At 41.6% G+C, this 20,339-nt stretch overlaps 1 protein-coding gene across 3 annotated transcripts; it reads left to right on the top strand.

Moving 5' to 3' along the window:
• The first annotated feature begins 477 nt into the window (after nucleotides 1-477).
• rp1l1a (rp1 like 1a) lies at nucleotides 478-19,368 on the top strand. 3 transcript variants are annotated; one of them, XM_061691122.1, is made up of 8 exons: nucleotides 478-533; nucleotides 5,164-5,416; nucleotides 5,743-6,135; nucleotides 6,444-6,708; nucleotides 6,800-10,833; nucleotides 10,956-11,834; nucleotides 13,387-14,244; nucleotides 17,866-19,368. In XM_061691122.1, exons 2-8 carry the CDS (start codon nucleotides 5,183-5,185, stop codon nucleotides 18,088-18,090), a joined length of 6,888 nt encoding a protein of 2,295 aa, XP_061547106.1. In that variant the 5' UTR covers nucleotides 478-533; nucleotides 5,164-5,182; the 3' UTR covers nucleotides 18,091-19,368. The 3 variants fall into 3 exon arrangements, with proteins under 3 accessions (XP_061547106.1, XP_061547116.1, XP_061547096.1); XM_061691132.1 differs by lacking the exon at nucleotides 478-533 and adding an exon at nucleotides 594-610; XM_061691112.1 differs by lacking the exon at nucleotides 478-533 and adding an exon at nucleotides 3,162-3,338.
• Nucleotides 19,369-20,339: the final 971 nt, after the last annotated feature.

Raw genomic sequence — 20,339 nt, 5'->3', positions numbered from 1 at the left:
TGTCTGAGGGTCACAGATGGTGCAACAAGTCTAATCTTCTTTTAACTACCCCCTTTTATCCCCTCCCCACTCCATGTTCTTCTGCCTTCTTCTGATAATGATGTGAGTTGTTGATTTGAATTAAAAGTTATACGACAATGACAGAATAACAACAAGAAAGTATTACTGTTGACTTCCTGAGAGAATCTATTCGTTTTATTTAGACTAAATACAATACACTTGAATAACTGCTGAGTGGGTCAAATCATTTTAAATCTCTGACCAAGAAGGTCCTATTTTATGGTCTCTTCTTTTGTAAGCAAGTAAGTGAGGAGCACGCCGCTTTATTTTGAAGGGCTAGATTGTGGCGCTTCCGGCAAAACTGTGTATGCACCAGTTCACTTGACGAATCTCAGGTGCTCCTCTTATTTGCGATCTCCGGAAGCGAGAGAGAAGAATGTACGGCGGTCCAAAGCTCAGTTCGTTTTTTTTTTTCCATTGTCAATACTGTTTCAGTGCTCAATTGCCCTTTGCAGTTGGGTTGCGTCCATGTGGTAAGAATAATCTTACTTATTTTGATTTTTCCATAAACTACTGTAGTGGGACGGTCTAAGCAATCAGTTATGGAGAGGTCAGTAGCACTTGCCACTTACAGTATGAGGGATAAACGTTGACCGGGAAAAAATGAATTTGATGCTCTTTTGGACCAGAATTATTGGAGTAGTTAATAACCTCAAAAACCTAAAACTAAAAATATAAACAAAGACAAAATCAGCAGAGTAATGACTACCATCTACATACCCAAGAGAATTAACTCATAAGGTGTGAGTACAAATCTGAAATGCAACCGAAAACAATGAGCTGCACTATACGCGTTTAAAAAAAAAAAACCTATGAAAGCCATATATACAATATATATATATATATATATATATATATATATAACACCATCAGTGATAGTATGTGTTCAATTACAATAAAATGTTTATTACTGTTGAAAAACAGGTAAGCAGGTAAACCTACTGTTAATCCAACCTGAAGAGATGTTAGTTGCAGGTTATTCAAATAAAATGTGAATGCATTTTCCATTACTGTATTATTATTATTTGCCATACCATAATGGTTGTTTTATGTTTGTTTATTTTATCCATCATTAAGTTTTCCTGAAACATTGACAAGAAACAAAAGGAATTTAGGAAAGGATTTGAGTATAGTTTTTGAATAGATTTTAGTATGGTGTGTGAATGGATGTGACATATTTACGTGAGTTTATTTGACCTGGATGTGTATGCGGTGTTTGACGTGTGTGTATAAGAACACAATTTACGTGTGTGAGCTACCATTTATACAATTTGAAAAGGAACTGATTTTAGGGTGTGTCAAAGTAAAACATGATATAGGCCAACAGCCATAAAATACAATAGTAAGCCTAACTCCAGCAGCAGTTACGTAGCAATATACTGTATAGTATAGACATATATATTTATAATGTATATATGTTGTATACTTGATTGTGTTACAGTAACGCGTTTCCTCATTGACGTGATAAGGTTGGTTTTAATTTGTGTAAAGTGCTGCAGGATATGACGCGCTGGCCTGCCAATCAGAAGCCGTGTCGTGGATGAGGCAGGGCTAGGCTCGTCTACCCAGAGCTAGACACCATTAATCGAACATGGATGCTGCCGAATTACAATATGAAATGAATGCAGTTCGTTGCTGACAGATGGCCGGATAGTCGCATATAAGATTCGCTGGTGTACCTAATGAGGTGTTTTAAAGGATTCAAGGAATTTTATTGTCATCCCAATACACAGTTAAACACGGTATGGCAGGAAATTCAATACCCGAGGTCCCAGGACTTGTGAAAACATACAAGTATTGTCTTTTTATTGTATGTTTTCGGATATCCACTTTAGGACAAGGATGAAATTTAGCCACTGAGTTATGTCTGGCATACTTAAATGAATGCCTTTTTGCCGATGCGTTGATTAATGAGGATTGTCCTAATCAAATAAATAATTAAATAGAGGTACAGCTCTATAAATTAGATTAGTGTCAAAAGATTAATTTAGTTAGGAAGTTCAATTCAAAAAGTGAAACTCGTGTAATAGCGATGCACTACAGACTACACACACTCAGAGTGAAATATTACATGATTAAATTTTTATTTCACTCTGTGTGCAGAGCATCTCTATAATATTAGTTTCGCTTTTTGCATTGAACTATCTAACTTAATTAAGATTGACACAATTCGCCTGTGAGCGTGATTGATTATCGACGTGCATGTGCGAGCGCCAATGACGTGTGCATGTGTGTGATTGATATATGCACATGAGCGCCAGTGACATGCTCGCATGAGCATTTGAGTAGTATGAGAGTGTTTGACGGGTGTTTATAAGAGCATTTGACAAGTGTTCATGAGCGCGTTTGACTAGGGTTTATGAGAGCCTTTCAGTAGTGTGTGTGTGGGAGCATTTGAATAGTAAGTGTGAGAGCTAATCCTGAATAATGTCCCTCACGGCCCCTCATACAGGACCAACCTCTCAAAGTATCCATTTACATCCACATGCCCTTTCAGCTCACGTTCCCTATTAGTGGGCCAAACAATCCAACACTTGGTGAATTCTGCTTTGCAATTATAGTTAGACCCCACATTGAAGGATACAAACACGACGTTGCTATGAACGCTTGGCTGCAACAAGCCACAAGACGCCATGATATCACCAAAGACCAATCCGAGCAGAGCTGTTTTCCATATTTAAATTAAGAATAACAGCGATCCAATCAGAGCAAAGCTTTTTTACATATTGAATATTGAGAAATCTGGCCGTCTCAATCGCCAGGCCTAATAGACCAACAAGAATAGCTTGAAAAAGTGCATCCTGGTCATTAGTAACTCAAATTATCTTGCAAACCCGATAACAGGACATCAAAAAGAAAAGAAATACATGGCATGGGACCTTTAAGATATGTTTAAAATAGCACATTATATGCATCAAATCCTGTCACATGGGAACGTCATTTGTCTTTCCACCATCTTGGCCTCACCATAGCAACCTCCCTCCTCCCTCCACACAGGTTCTTAAGCAGGCTTTTCTTTCTATACTTAGCCTCCTCCTCTTGTCTCTTCCTTTACCCCTCCTCATGCTCCTCCTCCATTTTCCCGATTAGTGACTGCCATTTTAATGTAAGGGCTGAAGAAGCATCTCAGCTCATGACTCAAAGTGCAGAGATACAATAGCTTGAAAATAACTATGTTAAAACTTGCTGTCTGATGTGACCGGTCAGACCTTTGGGTAGATCAAGCGCTTTCCACGACGGCATTTTCAAACTGTGTTTGGACCATGTTTCCTAAAAATGTGAGTGCCATATTTTTTATTTTTTATTTTTTTATTAGATCTTTGTAGAAAAAGTGTGAAATGCAAGACAAGAAGTTCCAATTATTGAAAACTGAAATGATAACGTAATTGTTTTATTGGACATGTTAAGATGTCTGCGAATGTCTGGCGACCGGTTCAGGGTGTACCCTGCCTCCCGCCCAGAGATTGCTGGGATAGTCTCCAGCACGCCCGCGACCCGGGTGAGGACAAAGCGGTACAGGAAATGGATGGATGGATGTTAATATGTTCAAAAAAGGCATCAACTGTCAATCCTATGGTAGTAGTGGGCTGTTACATGTAAATACGTACAGGTAGGTAGTATTAGTTTTGAACAGCATCCATATTTTTTTTCATGCATTTTTCTCTGAGTTAGGCTAATGCTATAAATAACTGTGATTATCTTTGTTTTGGTTGTACAAGGGATTTATATAGAGTTTCTACTTTAGATGGTTTGCAGAATTACTCTTTATTCCTCTCCTTCACCCACATCTTCATAAACCAGGTCTAATAACAAGCAAAGGAAAACATGTGTTTTCCAAATGTGCCTCATGAGTAGCATGTTTGGTTTGTACCACTAAAGAAACAACTAAAACATTGGTAAGTGAAATTTAATTTCCATTTAAAAAGAGAGCCTGGTGGTGTTTTAGGTGGAAGGGTGTTAGGAGGGATTAAGATGCTGAGTGTCACGTTTAGGTTGTCTGCAGCCAAGAGAAGTGATTTGCCCTCTTATCTCACCCAAGGAATGTTAAGGTCACTAATACACAGAGCTGTGTCAAAAACCTGTAAGATAATAGTTCTGATTTGATTGTATTAATTTGACAATATATTTATTAACGTGGTTGTAGTTTGAAGTGGTTAGTTTGAAATGCTAAGAGTTGTGTTTTGATTCTGTCATGTAGCTAAATAAGGTTACTAAAATAGTAGAAATAGCTCTTAATCTTATGGAGTCCAAACTACACCCACAATAAAAAAAAATATTACATGGAGCCTTTTTATTGCTATTAGAATCAGGTTAGAAGCCCAAACTGAATAAAAAGGCTGAAACCGAATGGAATTTCTTTTGGTTTCATATATTATATAATATTCCTATATATATAATATTCCTTTCCCCAAACCGATCAAAAATCATGTATGTACGGTTCAATCGGAGTAGTCAAGATGGGTTCTGTCTGCACATGCTCTTTCTTGATGTAAATGTGCAGTGAGGTCATCGTTTCTGTACTTGAAAATATGGCGGCTTCAAAACAGCTGGAGCTCTTGTTTTTCAACTACTTGTAAATTGTTGTTATCAAGCTGTTGTTTTAACAAAATGTAAAATCAATCACTACTGCTGTGCTAAAGAGACAATTGATCTCCATCTTGATGAATAACATGATGATTAGTTAGATCTGTGGATGTCACTCGTCTGTAAAATGGCTCTTTTGATTAAATGTGGTGCATGTAATAGATCACGTCACATTTAAAGAGTTGACCTGAGATCTTCAATCGGAATGATAAAAAGTCTGCATGTAAACCCGGCTAATGTATTGTTTAATGAATACCTCATTGACAATTTCAATGAAAACTGAGCATTATTAAAATAGCGATAGCAAATTAGAACTCATTAGATTGTGCAAGTGGTCATATTGCTGTTTTCGGTTGTGATTACAGTTTGAGTTTATTGACCAAAAAATATGTTTAATTCATTGCACATTGGAAAATTCAACCAGATGAATAACTTGGTTATATGCAAAGAAGGAAATGTGACTGAACAATATCTCAAAAGTCATCTAGATTCAATGTTGCCCTTTACTGCAACCCTCAGGTGCATGTGAAAGTGCAGCATGCAGTCTGTCCAAGAAGGGAGGTGGGAGCCTCAGCGTGCATCTAAGGATGCCTCGACACCCAGGCCTCGACCACCTTCTAATTCGCGCCTCGCCCACGTGGAGACCACCACACCAGCTAAGAGAATCACTTTCTACAGAAGCGGGGATAGCCAGTTTGGAGGTGTCAGGATGGCCATCCACAAGCGCAGCTTCAAATGCTTTGATGCCCTGCTGGATGACCTTTCACAAAAGGTTAGTAAGACAAGTGTCAAGTTTTCAAACGGGGAATGTATGATTACCTTTGTTCCAAAGCAGTGGCATTAGGCATACAAAACCTTACCTTCATCCACTTTTATCTATTTTACTTTGGATTGAGCACTGTTGAGTAAATTTTAATCTTCTCTAGGGACAATCCACTTACGATAGTGCATACCTCCATTGCCTACTGCTCCAGAGAGTGTTTTATTTTTATTTTTTATTGTTCTGCTAACAAGTAGTAATAACATTCTTCCTTGATGGGTTGATAACAGCTAGACGTAACGTATACAGATGTGAAAAAATATTTAATCTCTGCATAGGTGCCCCTTCCATTCGGTGTTCGGACTGTGACCACCCCCCGCGGCACACACATCATCAAACATCTGGAGGAACTCCAGGATGGAGGCTGTTACCTATGCTCTGACCGGCGCCAGCCTAAACCAGTCAACATGGTGCATGCCAGCAAACGGCAAAGCATTTGGCACCATCACAGCCGCATACCCCCGCAACCAGAAACCTTGTCCATGTCTTCATCTGGCCACCTCCCTCACAGGCATCGACAGATCCTTCTGATTAAAAACACAGATCCAGGGATGCGGAGAAATTTGGTACTGAGCAGGAGGTCAATCAGAAGCATGAGGGCCTTTCTTGAAGAGGTGTCTGAGGTGATGCAGTTCCATGTCCGAAAAATTTATACTGCAGATGGACGCAAGGTGAGAGGTCTACTTCTATATTTCAATAGTAGTCACTACTTAGATCTATGAAAACCCACCTCCTGAATATGAGAGATTTTTTTTTTATATTCATTAAGCTTCATGCATTATACACTGAGCAATTTTTAAAAAAAGTTTTACAGCATTAACAAAGGTGAATGAATCCAGAATCCGCACGTGTATAACTGTGCATACTGACAAACAGACACTGTAAACAAAACCTCCTTGGCAATGGTATTCATAGTTCAGATTTTGTCTTACCTCAGTTAAATTTTGGAGACGACTAAACGCTGTAAAATTGTCCCTAGGTTGACAGTGTTCAAAGTCTGATGACCTGCCCTGGAGTTTTGGTGTGTGTCGGCAGAGAGGCCCTCAGTCCGTTGCTGTTGAAGTTCCTGAGTAAGAGCTCAGAGGAAAAACTGCCTGTTTTGAGCAGCAGGTCCCCTGGTCTTGGTCCCAGGACTCCTGGAAATGGGGCTCGATCCCCTGGTATTCAAGAAGCAAGATCATCCCCTTATGGAGCTCAGTCCAGAGCCAGTGAGTTCAGTGAAGGACAAGAAAGCAAGAAAAGTGGTAGGCTATCAGTTATTTACATACATATGCAGACACATGAATTTAAAACACAGCACTAATTACTGTTTGATTTTTCACTCTCTGCTTTCAGTTAACTTTGGTCTGGAAACAAAAAAGAGCATCATCCACCCTCGGTCTGATTCATCAACCCGATCCACTCGATTTTCATTGTCCTCAGAGAAGTCCTTTGGCAATGGTGTAAGAGCACACTTGCCGCAGAGACCAGCTATATTGAATGATGACATTGAAAAGCGTGTCCTCGTCAACAAGGATGGCAGTCTTTCCGTGGAAATGAAAGTGCGTTTTCGCCTCCGCAATGATGAGACCTTGCAGTGGTCCACGCAGATTGGAAAATCGCCCTCTCTGACAAGTGACTGCTGCCCTCCAACCCATCCCCACCACCCTTACTTACAAAATGACCAATCAGAAAGCTGCTCTGATTGTGCAACATTTGACCGAGATTATATGAACTATTCCAATCAATCGCTCCATCATGCATTGGATGTAAGCCAGTGCCCCTGTTGTTACCAGATGCAAGGACAGCAGTACAACCTCTGGGAAACCCCAATAAAAAGCCATAAGCACCCACCCATCCCACCCCCATATATATCTAGCCACACTCACGCTACAATCAGACAGTCACATTCCTCTTGCTCGTCCTCATCTTGTAACTCGATGAGAGTAGTGCGTTGCCAAGCAAAATTCTCCAACTGTGGAAGAGTTTCGAATTCAGAGCAGAGCCAGTTTGTCCAAGAGGAAACATGTGTGATGGAACAGGTAGAGCGAAGAGTAGAGATGGGACCGAATGAAGACACTAACGAGGTGTGTATGATGAGCAGGTGCTCCAGTCGGAGTGAAGTGGTCACCCTGGATGGCAATGTGAGATCTCTTAGCGAGAGGTCAGTTGTAGATGAGCCGATGGAGGAAGAGGTAGATCACCCACTGTCTCGAGTCACCAGCTCCTCACATGTACTACAGTCATTCAAAGAAGACCAAGATGTTGATGATGACCTACCACCGAGAGCTTCAGAGTGCTCCCATAGAACTAAGCCATCTCTGAATGGTCACTTGAACGCTAATCAGCCAGTCAGCCACTCAACTGAGCTGGACAAGCTAGAGGACCAGGACGATAAAGGAAGTGGAACAGCATCTCCAGTCTCCTCTTGTCTATGTGGAGCTGCCACCCCTCACATAGCAAGCGAAGCAGCTGAGCTAGATCAAACTCATAGATTCAGCTCCAATGTACGTAGAGCCTCTTATAGGGCCACCAAAGTTGTGAACCAAACAAATGAGAGTGAACAGATACAGAGCATTGTTGAAGCTTTATCTGGCACCTCTGGCCAGTCTGGGATGTCGAGTGTATGTCCTAATTGTGGGGGCTACAAATGGGTCGTCACCTCCAATAGCAGTAGTAGAGTTTCACAGAAATCATGTCGTACTCCTCAAGCTCCGTCAAACCTGACTTCATCTCTCGAAAACCAAGAGAATGACAATTACTGTACGAACGATGATGCTTTGTCTACACAATCCAACAAAACAAATCTCACAGCACATGGATCTGTCATACCAGATGTCCTGGAAAGTAAAGCATCCAGTGCCATTTCCAGAATGTCCAGTCCTGAGCCAACAAAAAAGGAACAAGAAAGAGCCACCGCGGCTATAACCCACAAGTCCAACACATCACAGAAATCTGTGTCTACTGGTGCCATAACTGCAAACAAGATAGAGAGAAGCTCCAGTGCTGTGTCAGGACAGTCCAACAAGTCCAACTTCAGTGGCACAGTTAAAAGATCTAACATCACAACAACAGAGGAAGCAGAGGGAGGCACTTGTGACAAAAGAGAAGCAAAACCTTGTATTTCACCTAAGACTGTCTCAGGTATCAGGATGAACTCTCCAGCTGACAATACAGCCTTGGAAAACACAAACAGTAGATCTCATAGTTGTCTTTCTGGAAATTCAAATGTTTCTATCAAGTCTGGCAAGGAAGACAGACCCAACAGTGTCCTCTCAACTGAATCATCAAAGTCAAATATATCAGGAAAGTCCAAAATATCTTGCCACAAGTCCACAAATAGTCAATATGCAATAGATGAGCCAAAAGCGGTACAACCAAATGAAAAGGAAGAAACAGACATGTGTCTTGAAAATCAAAAAATTGGAGACAACATACCAGACTGTAATACAGCCGAAGAAAGGGCAACCAGTGCTTTGTCTGCAAACTCAACAACCTCTTGTCAGACAACTTGCACCGCAGGATCTCCCAATCTAAAGGAAGCCAATGTTTCCTCTATTGAGGGGAATGGAAATAAGTCAAATGATGCTAAAGAGCAGGTGGCCAGTGCCATCTCTATGAAGTCAAACTCTTCATTGGGCTCCTGTGCCTCTCAGAAGTCAGTTTATACCAAGCATCTAACATCAGCATCCCAAAGACCAAAGTTAGTCACCATTAAAACCCCAGAAAGGGTTGATAAGGTTAGTGAGGCAACAGAGACAACACAAAAAAATGGCAATGATTCTGTTGTAGGTGAAGAGGTGGAAGAAAGAAATGCCCAAAGTAAAACCTCTGGTCACGCTTACGGTCAAATGTTGTCACCCACTGGAATAAGCTCATCCCAGGCCTATTTCCAGCAAGCTAGGGCTGCATCGCCCAGCATTTCTAGTGAGGTAAGTGGTCAGAGTGCCTTCTCAGTTCACTCAGTAACTTCTTCTAAATCTGGAAGTTATAAATGCCAATGTGTTGTAGCTTTGACACTTGAAGAGGGAAAGAAAAAAAAGGTGGGAGAGGAAAATGAAGCAAAGAAAGATGGAGACAAAATGGAACTAAATGACATAGAGGGCTCAAGAGGCACAGAACAACTAAGTCAAAACTCATCTGGGTCCATCTCTCTTGGGCTGCCCGATGAGCATGAAATGTGTGACGCAGACAGCTACAAATCTTGCTTGTCATTGCGTAATGACAATCACAACAAGGATAGACTGAGAACAGCAACTCCAAATGTCCAGTCAATATTGTCTCATCAGTCCAAAGTCAAAGAAAGTCCGAAAGCAGGCGATGTCCCTACTATTGAAGCACCTGGATCTGATGGGGATGTTGACAACCACCCTAAGAACTATATTTGTGCCAGCCCAGCCTCAAGCTGTAACATTAAAAGCATCAATGACAACAGGACCTCATCTTCCCTGTCATCAGCTGGTGCCAATGTTAAAAATTCTAAGCTATCTCAACAATCTGATGGAGATGTGAAAAATGTTGATCCTGACAACAATGGCTCCAAAAAATCAGCAAGTAGAGCCGAAGAAAAACAGAATAGCCTCACCAACAAGGCAGCTGGTGGACACTGCAGTGGACTCTGTTCCCTCATGAGTGACTTGGCAGCTGATGCAAAAGTGAATGGCTTAAAAGGAGATGGTATTGTCAAAGCGACTGACAGTGGCAGTGTCCAGTCTGGCAAAACATCCAGTTCTTCAAAGAAAGTGATGTCAGTCAGGTCCTCAAGGCAACGCAACTCCAGACGGTGCAGTAAAGAGACATGTGGTGAAAGTACCATGTCTGCTGCTGATATTCTCATGGACACTAAGGCCATGCGTCAACATTGTCACCAGTCTAGAAAGGCAAGCAAAGCCAGCAGCGAACAGCATGTTGAGAAAATCAGGAGGCATCAGATAAATAGGAACCAGAAGGATCAGGGTGAAGGGACAGAAGTGACCCCTGCATGTCTGCCCAACGCTTCGCCCAGTGAAGTTGTCAGTGATTGGTTGCGTAGCATTCCTTCCAACAGCAATATTATCGCCCTAGATGAGCTCACTGAGGATGGGCCTGGCAAAGAATTGATGGCTAAAGCTGAAGCGGAAGTAACAGATTCAAATGAGGAACACACTCAGACGGATAAATTAGACAAGACAGAGAACGTTGGGGATGACAAGAAAGAAGAAGAATGTGCAGCAATAGATGAAGGAAAAAATCCAGATCTGACTGCAGGTATTGGGGCAATAGAAGCTTCTCCCCAGCCCAGCTCTCCGTTTATTAGTGGAAAGGCATTGCCTAAGAACTGGCGTTCTTCAGCTGCAGTGATGAAGGTTCTTCTCAGCTCCTCTCTGGGACGATGTAGAAGCTTGCCTGAGGTATAGTATGCTAAATAATACTAAACATTGCTTTGTTTTGAGTAAGTAATGGATAGTTATGTTTGTGTAACAGAGAAATGCAAGAAATGTTCTGAATTTTCAGAAATTGTTGTGCTCTATAGGTGTCTCCAGTTTATGGCCGCAGACTAAGCACATCAGCCAAGGGCCTCCTTGACTGTTTGGCCCAACTTCAGCTCATTGAGCCCGTGGGGGGTCAAGGTTGCAACAAAAATGAAGACAGAAACCGGCAGTATGGGGACATTATAGCCATTCTTCAATCCCTTTGGCTCACTGAACCTAAGGACATTGAGACCAAGGACACTGGCACAGAACAAGGGACCCCACCAAGGTCTTCATCAGGGGTAGGCATGAGCAGTGGCTCTGGTGGCTCAGGGAAGGACCATGACCATCAAGGAGGAGATGAAACACTCCCCAAAGTGTCATCACATGAGGATGAGGCTGTGGAGAAGGGTTTAGGGGATGGAATAGAACCACAAACCTCGGAAATTAAGGAGGTATTTTTAAAAGAACAACCTTTTCACAGTGAGGAGCAAATTCAAGTCCCTTCAATTCTGGAAAGTCCAAAAGAAGGGAACCCCTCATCATCTGACAAAAGCTCAGCCAACAATAGCTCCAACTTCAGCTCAACAACACCTCCAACAGTTTTAAAAGCATCATTTTCAAATAAACCGTCCCAAGATCCCGATCCAGTGTGGGTCTTGCACCTCCTGGAGAAGCTGGAGAAGGAATTCATGAACCACTACATTGATGCCATGGCAGAGTTTAAAGTCCGTTGGGACCTTGATGACAGCCTCATTCTGGACACGATGATCTCAGAGCTGAAGGATGAGGTGAGCCACCGAATCCAAAGCAGCATAAATCGGGAAATGAGTAAGATCCAGAGTCGATCTGGCCGAGGCGGTAAATCACCACGGCCTCCAAAGGGGGCAAATCTATCCAGGGAGTCCACCATGACAGAGAAGCGCCGACGGATGCTGAAGGTAAATCGTGCACAATTCAACTCTCCATTAATGCAAATCAAACTCACTTTATGAGGCAGATTTTTCAATTTCAATGTGGCCAATATACAAAAAACATAGATGTATTTGCTTTCCTACTTGTTGGCAAAACTATGTCCGTCTAATACATATTATACTCAATGACTTGCACAGTCTCATCAGATACCTTTAAGAGCTGTATCCAAATTCTGCCTTCGCAAAGATATTAATACTCAGATTTTATTGATGTTTTAGGAAGGTTATTATTGCATTGCTACGTCCCAGGAAGTGCATGTCTCTAGCACATCTTCCTCACAATTAAGAGTTCAGGGTTCGAAGCTCAGCTCTGACCTATGTAGTTAAATAAGGTACCCAATCAATACTGAGCAGTATTAACTTTGTAAAGGCAGAATTTTTTTTTATGCCGCTCGTCCATTGGATCTCATTGGGTATCAAACTCATTTTGTCGTGGGCCATGTAGTTACGGGTTCCCTCAGTGGGCCGTTATGACTGTGATCGACTCATCATTTTATTATATAAACACAACAAACTGATAAATTACTAGTTCTGAAATCAAAATCAAAGAAAAATAGTTTTCTCAGCTATTGTTCAAGTTACTGTAAAAAGGGTTTGGTAACAAAAAAATGCTTGCAATAACCCAATATTATTTTTTAACTTATGACAATTTGAAATTTTGGTACAAGTTTGAGCAAGAAAAATGGAAGTTGACACACGATTTGTATTTGCGAGCCACATAATATGTTGTGGTGGGCTGGATCTGGCCCCCGGGGCTTGACTTTGCCATGTCGGGATTAGATGATGCAAGAGGTCATTAAATTGCGAGTAGGTGTCTTATGCCTGGATCAGACTACAAGACAAAGTTGGTCTTGTTGGTCCTCACCATTGCTCGGGAGAGGACGTTCATTCAAGCATTGAGTTATGGTCACTTATTTTTAATACGATACGGCTCGCAAGCAGGCAACAAAACATTATTGAGGCCTAGCAAGCTAGTGCTAGCACTAACGGTTGTACGTAAACATGCCGCCGTTATGTCGAATCATGCTCTAAAGCTTCGGTTTACATTGGTTTGTGCGCGTGAATAAATGTTGGCAACGTGTGCAAGTATGTTGACAACGGCAAGGATGGGTGGGGCAAAGCGCCGGTCACAATACGCAATCCTAATAGTTGACGTCAAGGTGCGCTGTTGGAGAGTTGTTGCTGATATCTCACACTACACGAAAGATATCCAAAAAAATCTAACATGCTAGACTTTTCATTTTGGCGTCGAAAGACTATTGTAAGGCCAAATCATTGGTTGTGGATTATGTCACACAACAAGAAGGTTTGTCATTCCTGACAAAATATGTCAGGCCCGATCTAGAAAATCGGCATTGATAGCTAATCGGGCCAATATCGGGGCTAAAATCCTGTAGTTTGATCTAGGCATTACAGTGAACTGACATATGTGGTTTGTGATGAAACTGTTTTTCTACACTATAATTAGCAAGAGTTTGCTGCAGAAAAATTGGACATTATTGTATTATTTAATTATCAGGTCATGAAGAACCAGTCAGTTAAAACTGCCGACTCCTTCAGCGATGGCGAGATGACAGCCGAGTTCAGTGACCAACGAAGTGACGACGATTACTGCCCATGTGATGCTTGTGTACGCAAGAAAATGGCTGTAAGGCCTCTCAAAATGAACCCTGCGGCAGTTGACGCTCCTGTGATGATGGAGTTTGATCTTCTTAAGATACTACAGCTCAAGAAGACCCCAGCAGCTGTCCCTTCATCTGTGTCACAGCCTAAAGATAAGTGTGATGACAGTGTAGTCATAGAGGAGGAAGTGAGGAGTTTAGAGGTTGTACAGGAGGAAGAGGAGGAAGAGGAATTAAGCGAGGATTTCAAAACGAGTTTAGAAGAGACAATTCCCGAGGATGATGATGAGGATGCAGATGAAGAGGTGAAATGTGAGGGTGATGAGGGGGAAGATGAGGAAGTAACAGGGGGCAGGGAAGCTGGGCACTCACAGATCAGCGGGGAGAAATTGTGCACGAGGGAAGAAACACCAGAGGAGGCTGACAAAACTAGTGATAACATGGGAGGTAAAGGGGAGAAGGAGACTGAAGATGAAGCCGAGACAGCAGAGGAGGGGGTTGGGACAGTATATAATGAAGAGGATTCCGAGGGCGACAAGGTTGATGGAGTGGATACAGAGGAGGAAGAGCGAAAGGTTACCGAGGACTCTACAAATCAAGATCTTGAAGAATCAACACTTTTGGAGGAGAAGGAAAACACCAGTGCTTCAGCAGGAGCAGAGAATGAAGATGAGCAAGAGGAGGAGGAGAATGACGGTACTGGAGAGTCTCGAGAAGAAGGCGAGTCATCACAGCAAGAAAGAGCCTCACAGAAGGTTAGGATACACTGGACACTGAAATAGTGAAAACAAAAGAAGTCCATACGCACCTGCACATGATATTGTATTTGAAATATTTTATGAGTAATTTACCTATTTAATTTAACTTACCTTTATAAATAAAAAAAAATGGTTATACATTTTCATTAATGAAACATTTAGGTTAACTACATTAAGGTAAAGTATTTTTTAATGAAGTCTTCTTAGTAGAATGCAGACCAAATCATTTAAGCTATTAGCTATTGTATTGGATCAATTGGATTACTCTGTATATTACACACAGATGTACCAAGTGGGGGGTTTACATGCACAAAAATAGTGGTACACCAACATATATAGGTTGCCTACCAGGAAAATCACAGTTCTCTCCCTGAAAGTGTCTCTTCTCATCAGATTCTTTAGAGGAGACATTATGCATTTGCATTGAAACTGTGACCACGTGTCTTAATAATATATCTTTGACATGTTTTTTTTGGGGGTCACAATTCCCCAGGAGCATTTAAGGACCTGGCTTACTTAATTAATTAATAATAATAATACGGAAGGTTAGAATGCACTATATATTAGGTTAGGATACACTATATATTACTTTTATTATTGGCTGCCATTCTGCGCCTACGACCACCACCAAACAGCCAACCACATTCATTCATAGGAAATTTGGGTGAAAGTGTCTTGCCCAGGGACACAACAATAACATGCGCTCAGACGGTGATACGAACCAGTGACCCGCCGGTTACTGGTTACGCTTTCCCTCTGCGCCACGGCGCCTGTACTTTATTGTTTCATTCAAGCTTCATTGTAATTACCCTGTTTTGCGGGGGTGATTCAGTCTCATGCAAATGAGCCAACACACTGCTACTGCGGGACCAATGCTGAGTACAGTTTTCGTTACCATGTCGACGCTACGGGGTATTGAGCGCAAACTGCCAGGTGCACACAAGCCTCCACAAAGATAGACATTTTTACTCGTGCAGTCAGCAGTTCATCACTCGCTAATTAGTATGCTGATATATTTATGTAGATGCGCAACAGCTCATGTCATACATTTGCCAAGCAAATTGTTGCAAGGCTGAATTTGTTCCTGAAAACCCAATGAAAAAAAGGCCATATGGCAGCCACAGCCACGAGGCTGTTTCAATGGCAAAGTAAGGCTGATGTTGCTGAACCACTAGACAGACAGCAGGCAGGAAAATGAAGTCAGAGTTGTCCAAAACGATTCAAAATGCCTCAATCAACATTTGCCATGTGGCCTCTTGAGTATTCAGTATATTACCACTCCTGTTTGAGAACATGACCAAGGGGGTCAAGTCCACCTCAAAGGGGAATGTGACCTACTGCAGTCTAAATGCTAATTCTAAGCCAGCAAGGGAAACTAATCTCACTATCCAATTAGAAAGACTGAACAAATCCATTTTCGTTCACAGCAACGACTTGCCTCCACTGCTAGATGTATGACGTGCCACTGGAATATTACTGACAACCACAGTTGGGAAGAGTACTAAAATATTGTACTGCAGTAAAAAGTACTTCAAATTACTCAAATTTAAAAAAACAAAAACTAAGAAATAACAGATTGCGTATAGATTACTTGTTACTTTTTATGGGCAGTCTCGCAAAAAAAGAGGAAAGTCTGAAACTGGGTGTTTTTTTTATGTACCAACACAACATCAGACTTATAATAAATAATATATTAATAACAAAGTAAGTGTCAAATTGCACTTACACTTGATAGCACAGCCCAAAAGCAAAATAATCAATAATAAACAAAACATCTGACTTGATGAAAGAGGAGAGAAGCTGCATCGTTTGAACAAAGGATTATGTAAGCGTACTTACCTACCTCGTACCTTAATGAACTTACCTCGACACGCTTGTGCAGGTTCGACGTTGAATTCTTTTGTAGTAAGCGGATGCTATTTGCAGGGGGGAGAGAGTCTTGCCGCGAACAGTGAAACTCTGCGAGTAACTGATGCCCCCCCCCCCCCCCAAAAGATTTGTAATTGCCAGGATAGCAGCTAATCACTTTTTTCTATTAGACAAGGATATGGCCTGATTAAAAAAAGCTCCTCCTCTCTCTTCGACATAGTTGTTTATCTCCAAGAGACCAAAAGCTGCAAATATAAATAAAGCAATACTTTTATATGAGACATGGCTTTGGCCTGAGCACAAAAACAGTGAGTAGGTGAGTTTTTCAGCAAATGACAGAGGATGGGTTCCCACAAAAAGTCTGTGAGTAAGCGAATTAACGAATGCAGAACCACGAAAATATGGGGGTTCACCATATGATGAATTTTCTCTCCCTTTGGGAAAACACACTTTACACAGCATAATGTACTGTAACTATTGCCTTGTATTAAAACTTGAGTTGGTCTCTTACATGTGACCGTGGTTTTGATGCATCAACTTTTGGAGAGATGGAGCAATATTGGCAGCCACGTGCACAGACGTTTTATGGGTCAGGTGCTCAATAGGGGTGCTACGATACGCAAAATTCACGGTTCGGTTCGGTTCGATACTTAAGTGTCACAGTTTGATATTTTTCTTTCGATATAAAAAATAAAACATTTGCTTGCCTTTTTAAAAACATTGTTTTACTGAATTTACCAACTGTAAAAATAATCTCAATTAAAAACAAATATGTATCTTCTGTGGTGCATTCTTAGCCACAGAGTATATTTGACAAATAAATAGCTCCTTAGAAAGTAAAAGTTATATCATAACTAGCCCAGCCGTGACAGCATTATCTGGCATTGTCAGTTGTCACAGGTGTAGTTACAGGTACATCTCAATTAAATTAGAATAGTGTCAAAACCTCCATTTACTTTGGTGAAAAAGTGAAACATGTCATGATCTTTTCAGCCATTTTATTAATACTATAATTTTGATGATTATAGTCTAAACAACCCTGTACAAATGGTAGGTTTTTGTAATAATATACAAAAATGGGACCAAGATCAATCATTTTAAAACACTTTTTCAATATTAGTTGACCTATAACCTGTACAACTCAATTAAAATACAATACAATATTTAACACAGGGGAAGTAAAAATAAACAACTTAAATAACGTGGCTGCACAAGTTCACATGCCCTCATAAATCTGGACATGACTGTGTTCAGAATGAAGCGATCACATTCAAACTCGTGTTAAATGGGAGCCAAAACACAACTGCCATCATTTAAAGTGCCGCTGATTAAGCCCTAATAAATCGGTCGTTTTTTAGTCACATCTTACAACACAACCCATGGTCTGCAGAGAGCTTCCGCAGCATCAGGGGGTCTCATTGCCCAAATGTATAAGTTAGAAGAAAGGTACACAAATTTCAAAGCATCAATGTCATTTATCATATCATATGTTTAATTCTCCCAAGGACTCAAATAAATGCCTGTCAGATATAAAAACACTTCGGGTGGAATTGATGACACAGAGGGTAATTGTTATGTGTTTTAAACAATGGTGAATGAAGAAAAAAATGGGCTGCAGCAAAAAGGGCACTTTTTTCATCTAGGGCAAAAGGGCAGCTGCCCGAACACCACTTGGGGTCTCTGTGTGCATGTGCCTGAATATTGGTGTTGAAATTGTCACCTGACCACTTTTTTTTCTTGAACTGACAGCGTCATAGTTCAAACTGGGATGTCTTTGTGACCGAGGGCGAGAAAGATGATGCTGAAGACTCAAGCACTGACGCTAAACATCCAAGTGACAACAGCCCAGATGAGTCAGAATACAAGACTCACGGTGGTGAGGAGGTGGACGGGAGCACAACAGCAGATGGCGCTCTGCTGCATCAGTTCACCAGGATTTCAGTGGAGTCCCAGCAGGGCTCTTCAGAAGACTGAGACCCCCCCCACCCCATCAACTGAAACACAGAACTTGAATCAACACTTTGTAACTCTTGGCTCTTTCTCTTATTCAAAGACTGATTAGAACAAGTGGACACGCCTGAACACTTGATGCACTTTATCTCTCTGCTGTGGGAGTCTTGAGTGATGTGAAACTTGAAGTTGTATTTTCTAAGAATGCAGACGTAGTATTTCAAGGATAAGAATGTTTTAAACTAAACTTTTATATTTAATAATTTATATCCATATAGATCTCTAGGTACGGTTTTAGTTGCCATAGTTTTTATTTATTATTTTTGCGTGTGTATTCTGTGAAACATTTCTCTGTATCACTAGCACATTGCTTTTGAAGGGTCAAATGTTACCGAACTAGTGGAACAGCAGCGTGACATGTGTTACTGATGCCTTACCGTATCCGTGGCTATACAGTATGAGGGTGGATCCACAGAAACAAGGACACGTCGCCATGTTCAAGTAGATGGGCTCCATGCTCTCTCTGCAGATATGTTGACGATGACAGATGTCGTATCTGGTTCTGCTCCTGAGCTTGCCAAGGGGGCGGAAGAGTGTGCTGCTATCAGTGTGTTTGCGTAGGCATCAGGGTGTCACAAAGTGCACCTCATGTCCCAAGCGTGATCCATCCATCCATCCATCCATTTTCTGAACCGCTTCTCCTCACAAGGGTCGCGGGAGTGCTGGAGCCTTATCTCAACTATCTTCGGGCAGGAGGCGGGGTACACCCTGAACTGGTTGCCAGCCAATCGCAGGCCCAAGTGTGATGAAGACATGAATATCATGTTGATACAGATAAAAGCAATGCAAAATTGTATTATTTATTATTTTGTCCGTCATTTGTACGAAAACAAAAGGTTACATATGCTCAACTTTCAAAGGACCTTGGCATATTGTTTGCAGGTATGTTAAATATATGTTAAATATCCTGAACAAAAATATAAACACAACAATTTAGTTTTTGGCAACCAGTTCAGGGTGTACCCTGCCTCTTGCCTGCCATTAGTTGGGATAGGCTCCAGCATACCCATGACCCCAGTGAGGATAAGCAGTGTAGAAAATGGATGGATGGATGGATGGATGGATGAACTTGAAGACTTTTTCTATTTGTTGTTCACAAATCTGTCCAAATCTGTGTTAGTGAGCGTGTTTCCTTTGCCAAGAAAATGCATCCACCTCACAGGTGTAGTATATTAAGATGCTGATTAGAAAGCATGATTATTGCACAGGTGTTTCTTTAGGCTGCCTACAATAAAAAGCCATTCTAAACTGTGCAGTTTTATCACATAGCACAGTGCCACAGATTTTTGAGGGCACATGCATTTGGCATGCTGACTGCAGTGATGTCCGATACAACTGTTGCCCATGAATTGAATGTTCATTTCTCAACCATAAACCTTTTCCGAAGACATTCCAGAGAATTTGGCAGTACATCCAGCCGGCCTCACATCCTCAGACCATATGTAACCACACAAGCCTTGGACCTCACATCCAGCATTTTCACGTTCGAGATTGTCTTAGACCAGCCACCCAAAAAGCTGCTGCAACAATCGGTTTGCATAAACAAAGGATTTCTGCACAAAATGTTATAAATTCTCAGGGAAGCTCATCGTCCTCATCGGGGTCTTGACCCCAGGGAATAGGGCCTGACACAAAATGTTATTTGTCTCTCCTCTCCCATCCCGATTTGAGGTGGGTTGCGGACAGGTAGTAAAAAATGTATAGCATAATTCAGACTGTCAAAACTAGGGATGGGCGTGTACCGGTAACAGGTGGCCGATACTGGCTTTATTTCAAGGTACTGGATACTCAGGAAGGCTATCAATACCAGCCACTGATACTTATAGCAAAAAAAAAATAATCTGAGATTGAATAAGTCCTCCTCACCAGTAGTTGGCGCTACACTGCAGCGGTTTAACACATTGACAAATCAGTATGTGCGTCAGAAAGAAAGCAAGAAGGTCTGTTTCATTGTCCATCCATCCATCCGTTTTTCTGAGCCGCTTATCGTCACAAGGGTCGCGGGCATGCTGGAGCCTATCCCAGCTATCATCGGGCAGGAGGCGGGGTACACCCTGAACTGGTTGCCAGCCAATCGCAGGGCACATACAAACAGACAACCATGCACACCTACGGGCAATTTAGAGTCTCCAATTTATGCATGTTTTTGGGATGTGGGAGGAAACCGGAGTGCCCGGAGAAAACCCACGCAGGCACGTGGAGAACATGCAAAC

The sequence above is a fragment of the Phycodurus eques genome, chromosome 1, assembly GCF_024500275.1.
Source record: "Phycodurus eques isolate BA_2022a chromosome 1, UOR_Pequ_1.1, whole genome shotgun sequence".
NCBI classification, from domain to species: domain Eukaryota; kingdom Metazoa; phylum Chordata; class Actinopteri; order Syngnathiformes; family Syngnathidae; genus Phycodurus; species Phycodurus eques.
The sequence above is the reverse complement of the archived record's forward strand: the minus strand, read 5'-3'. Positions and strand labels throughout refer to the sequence as shown.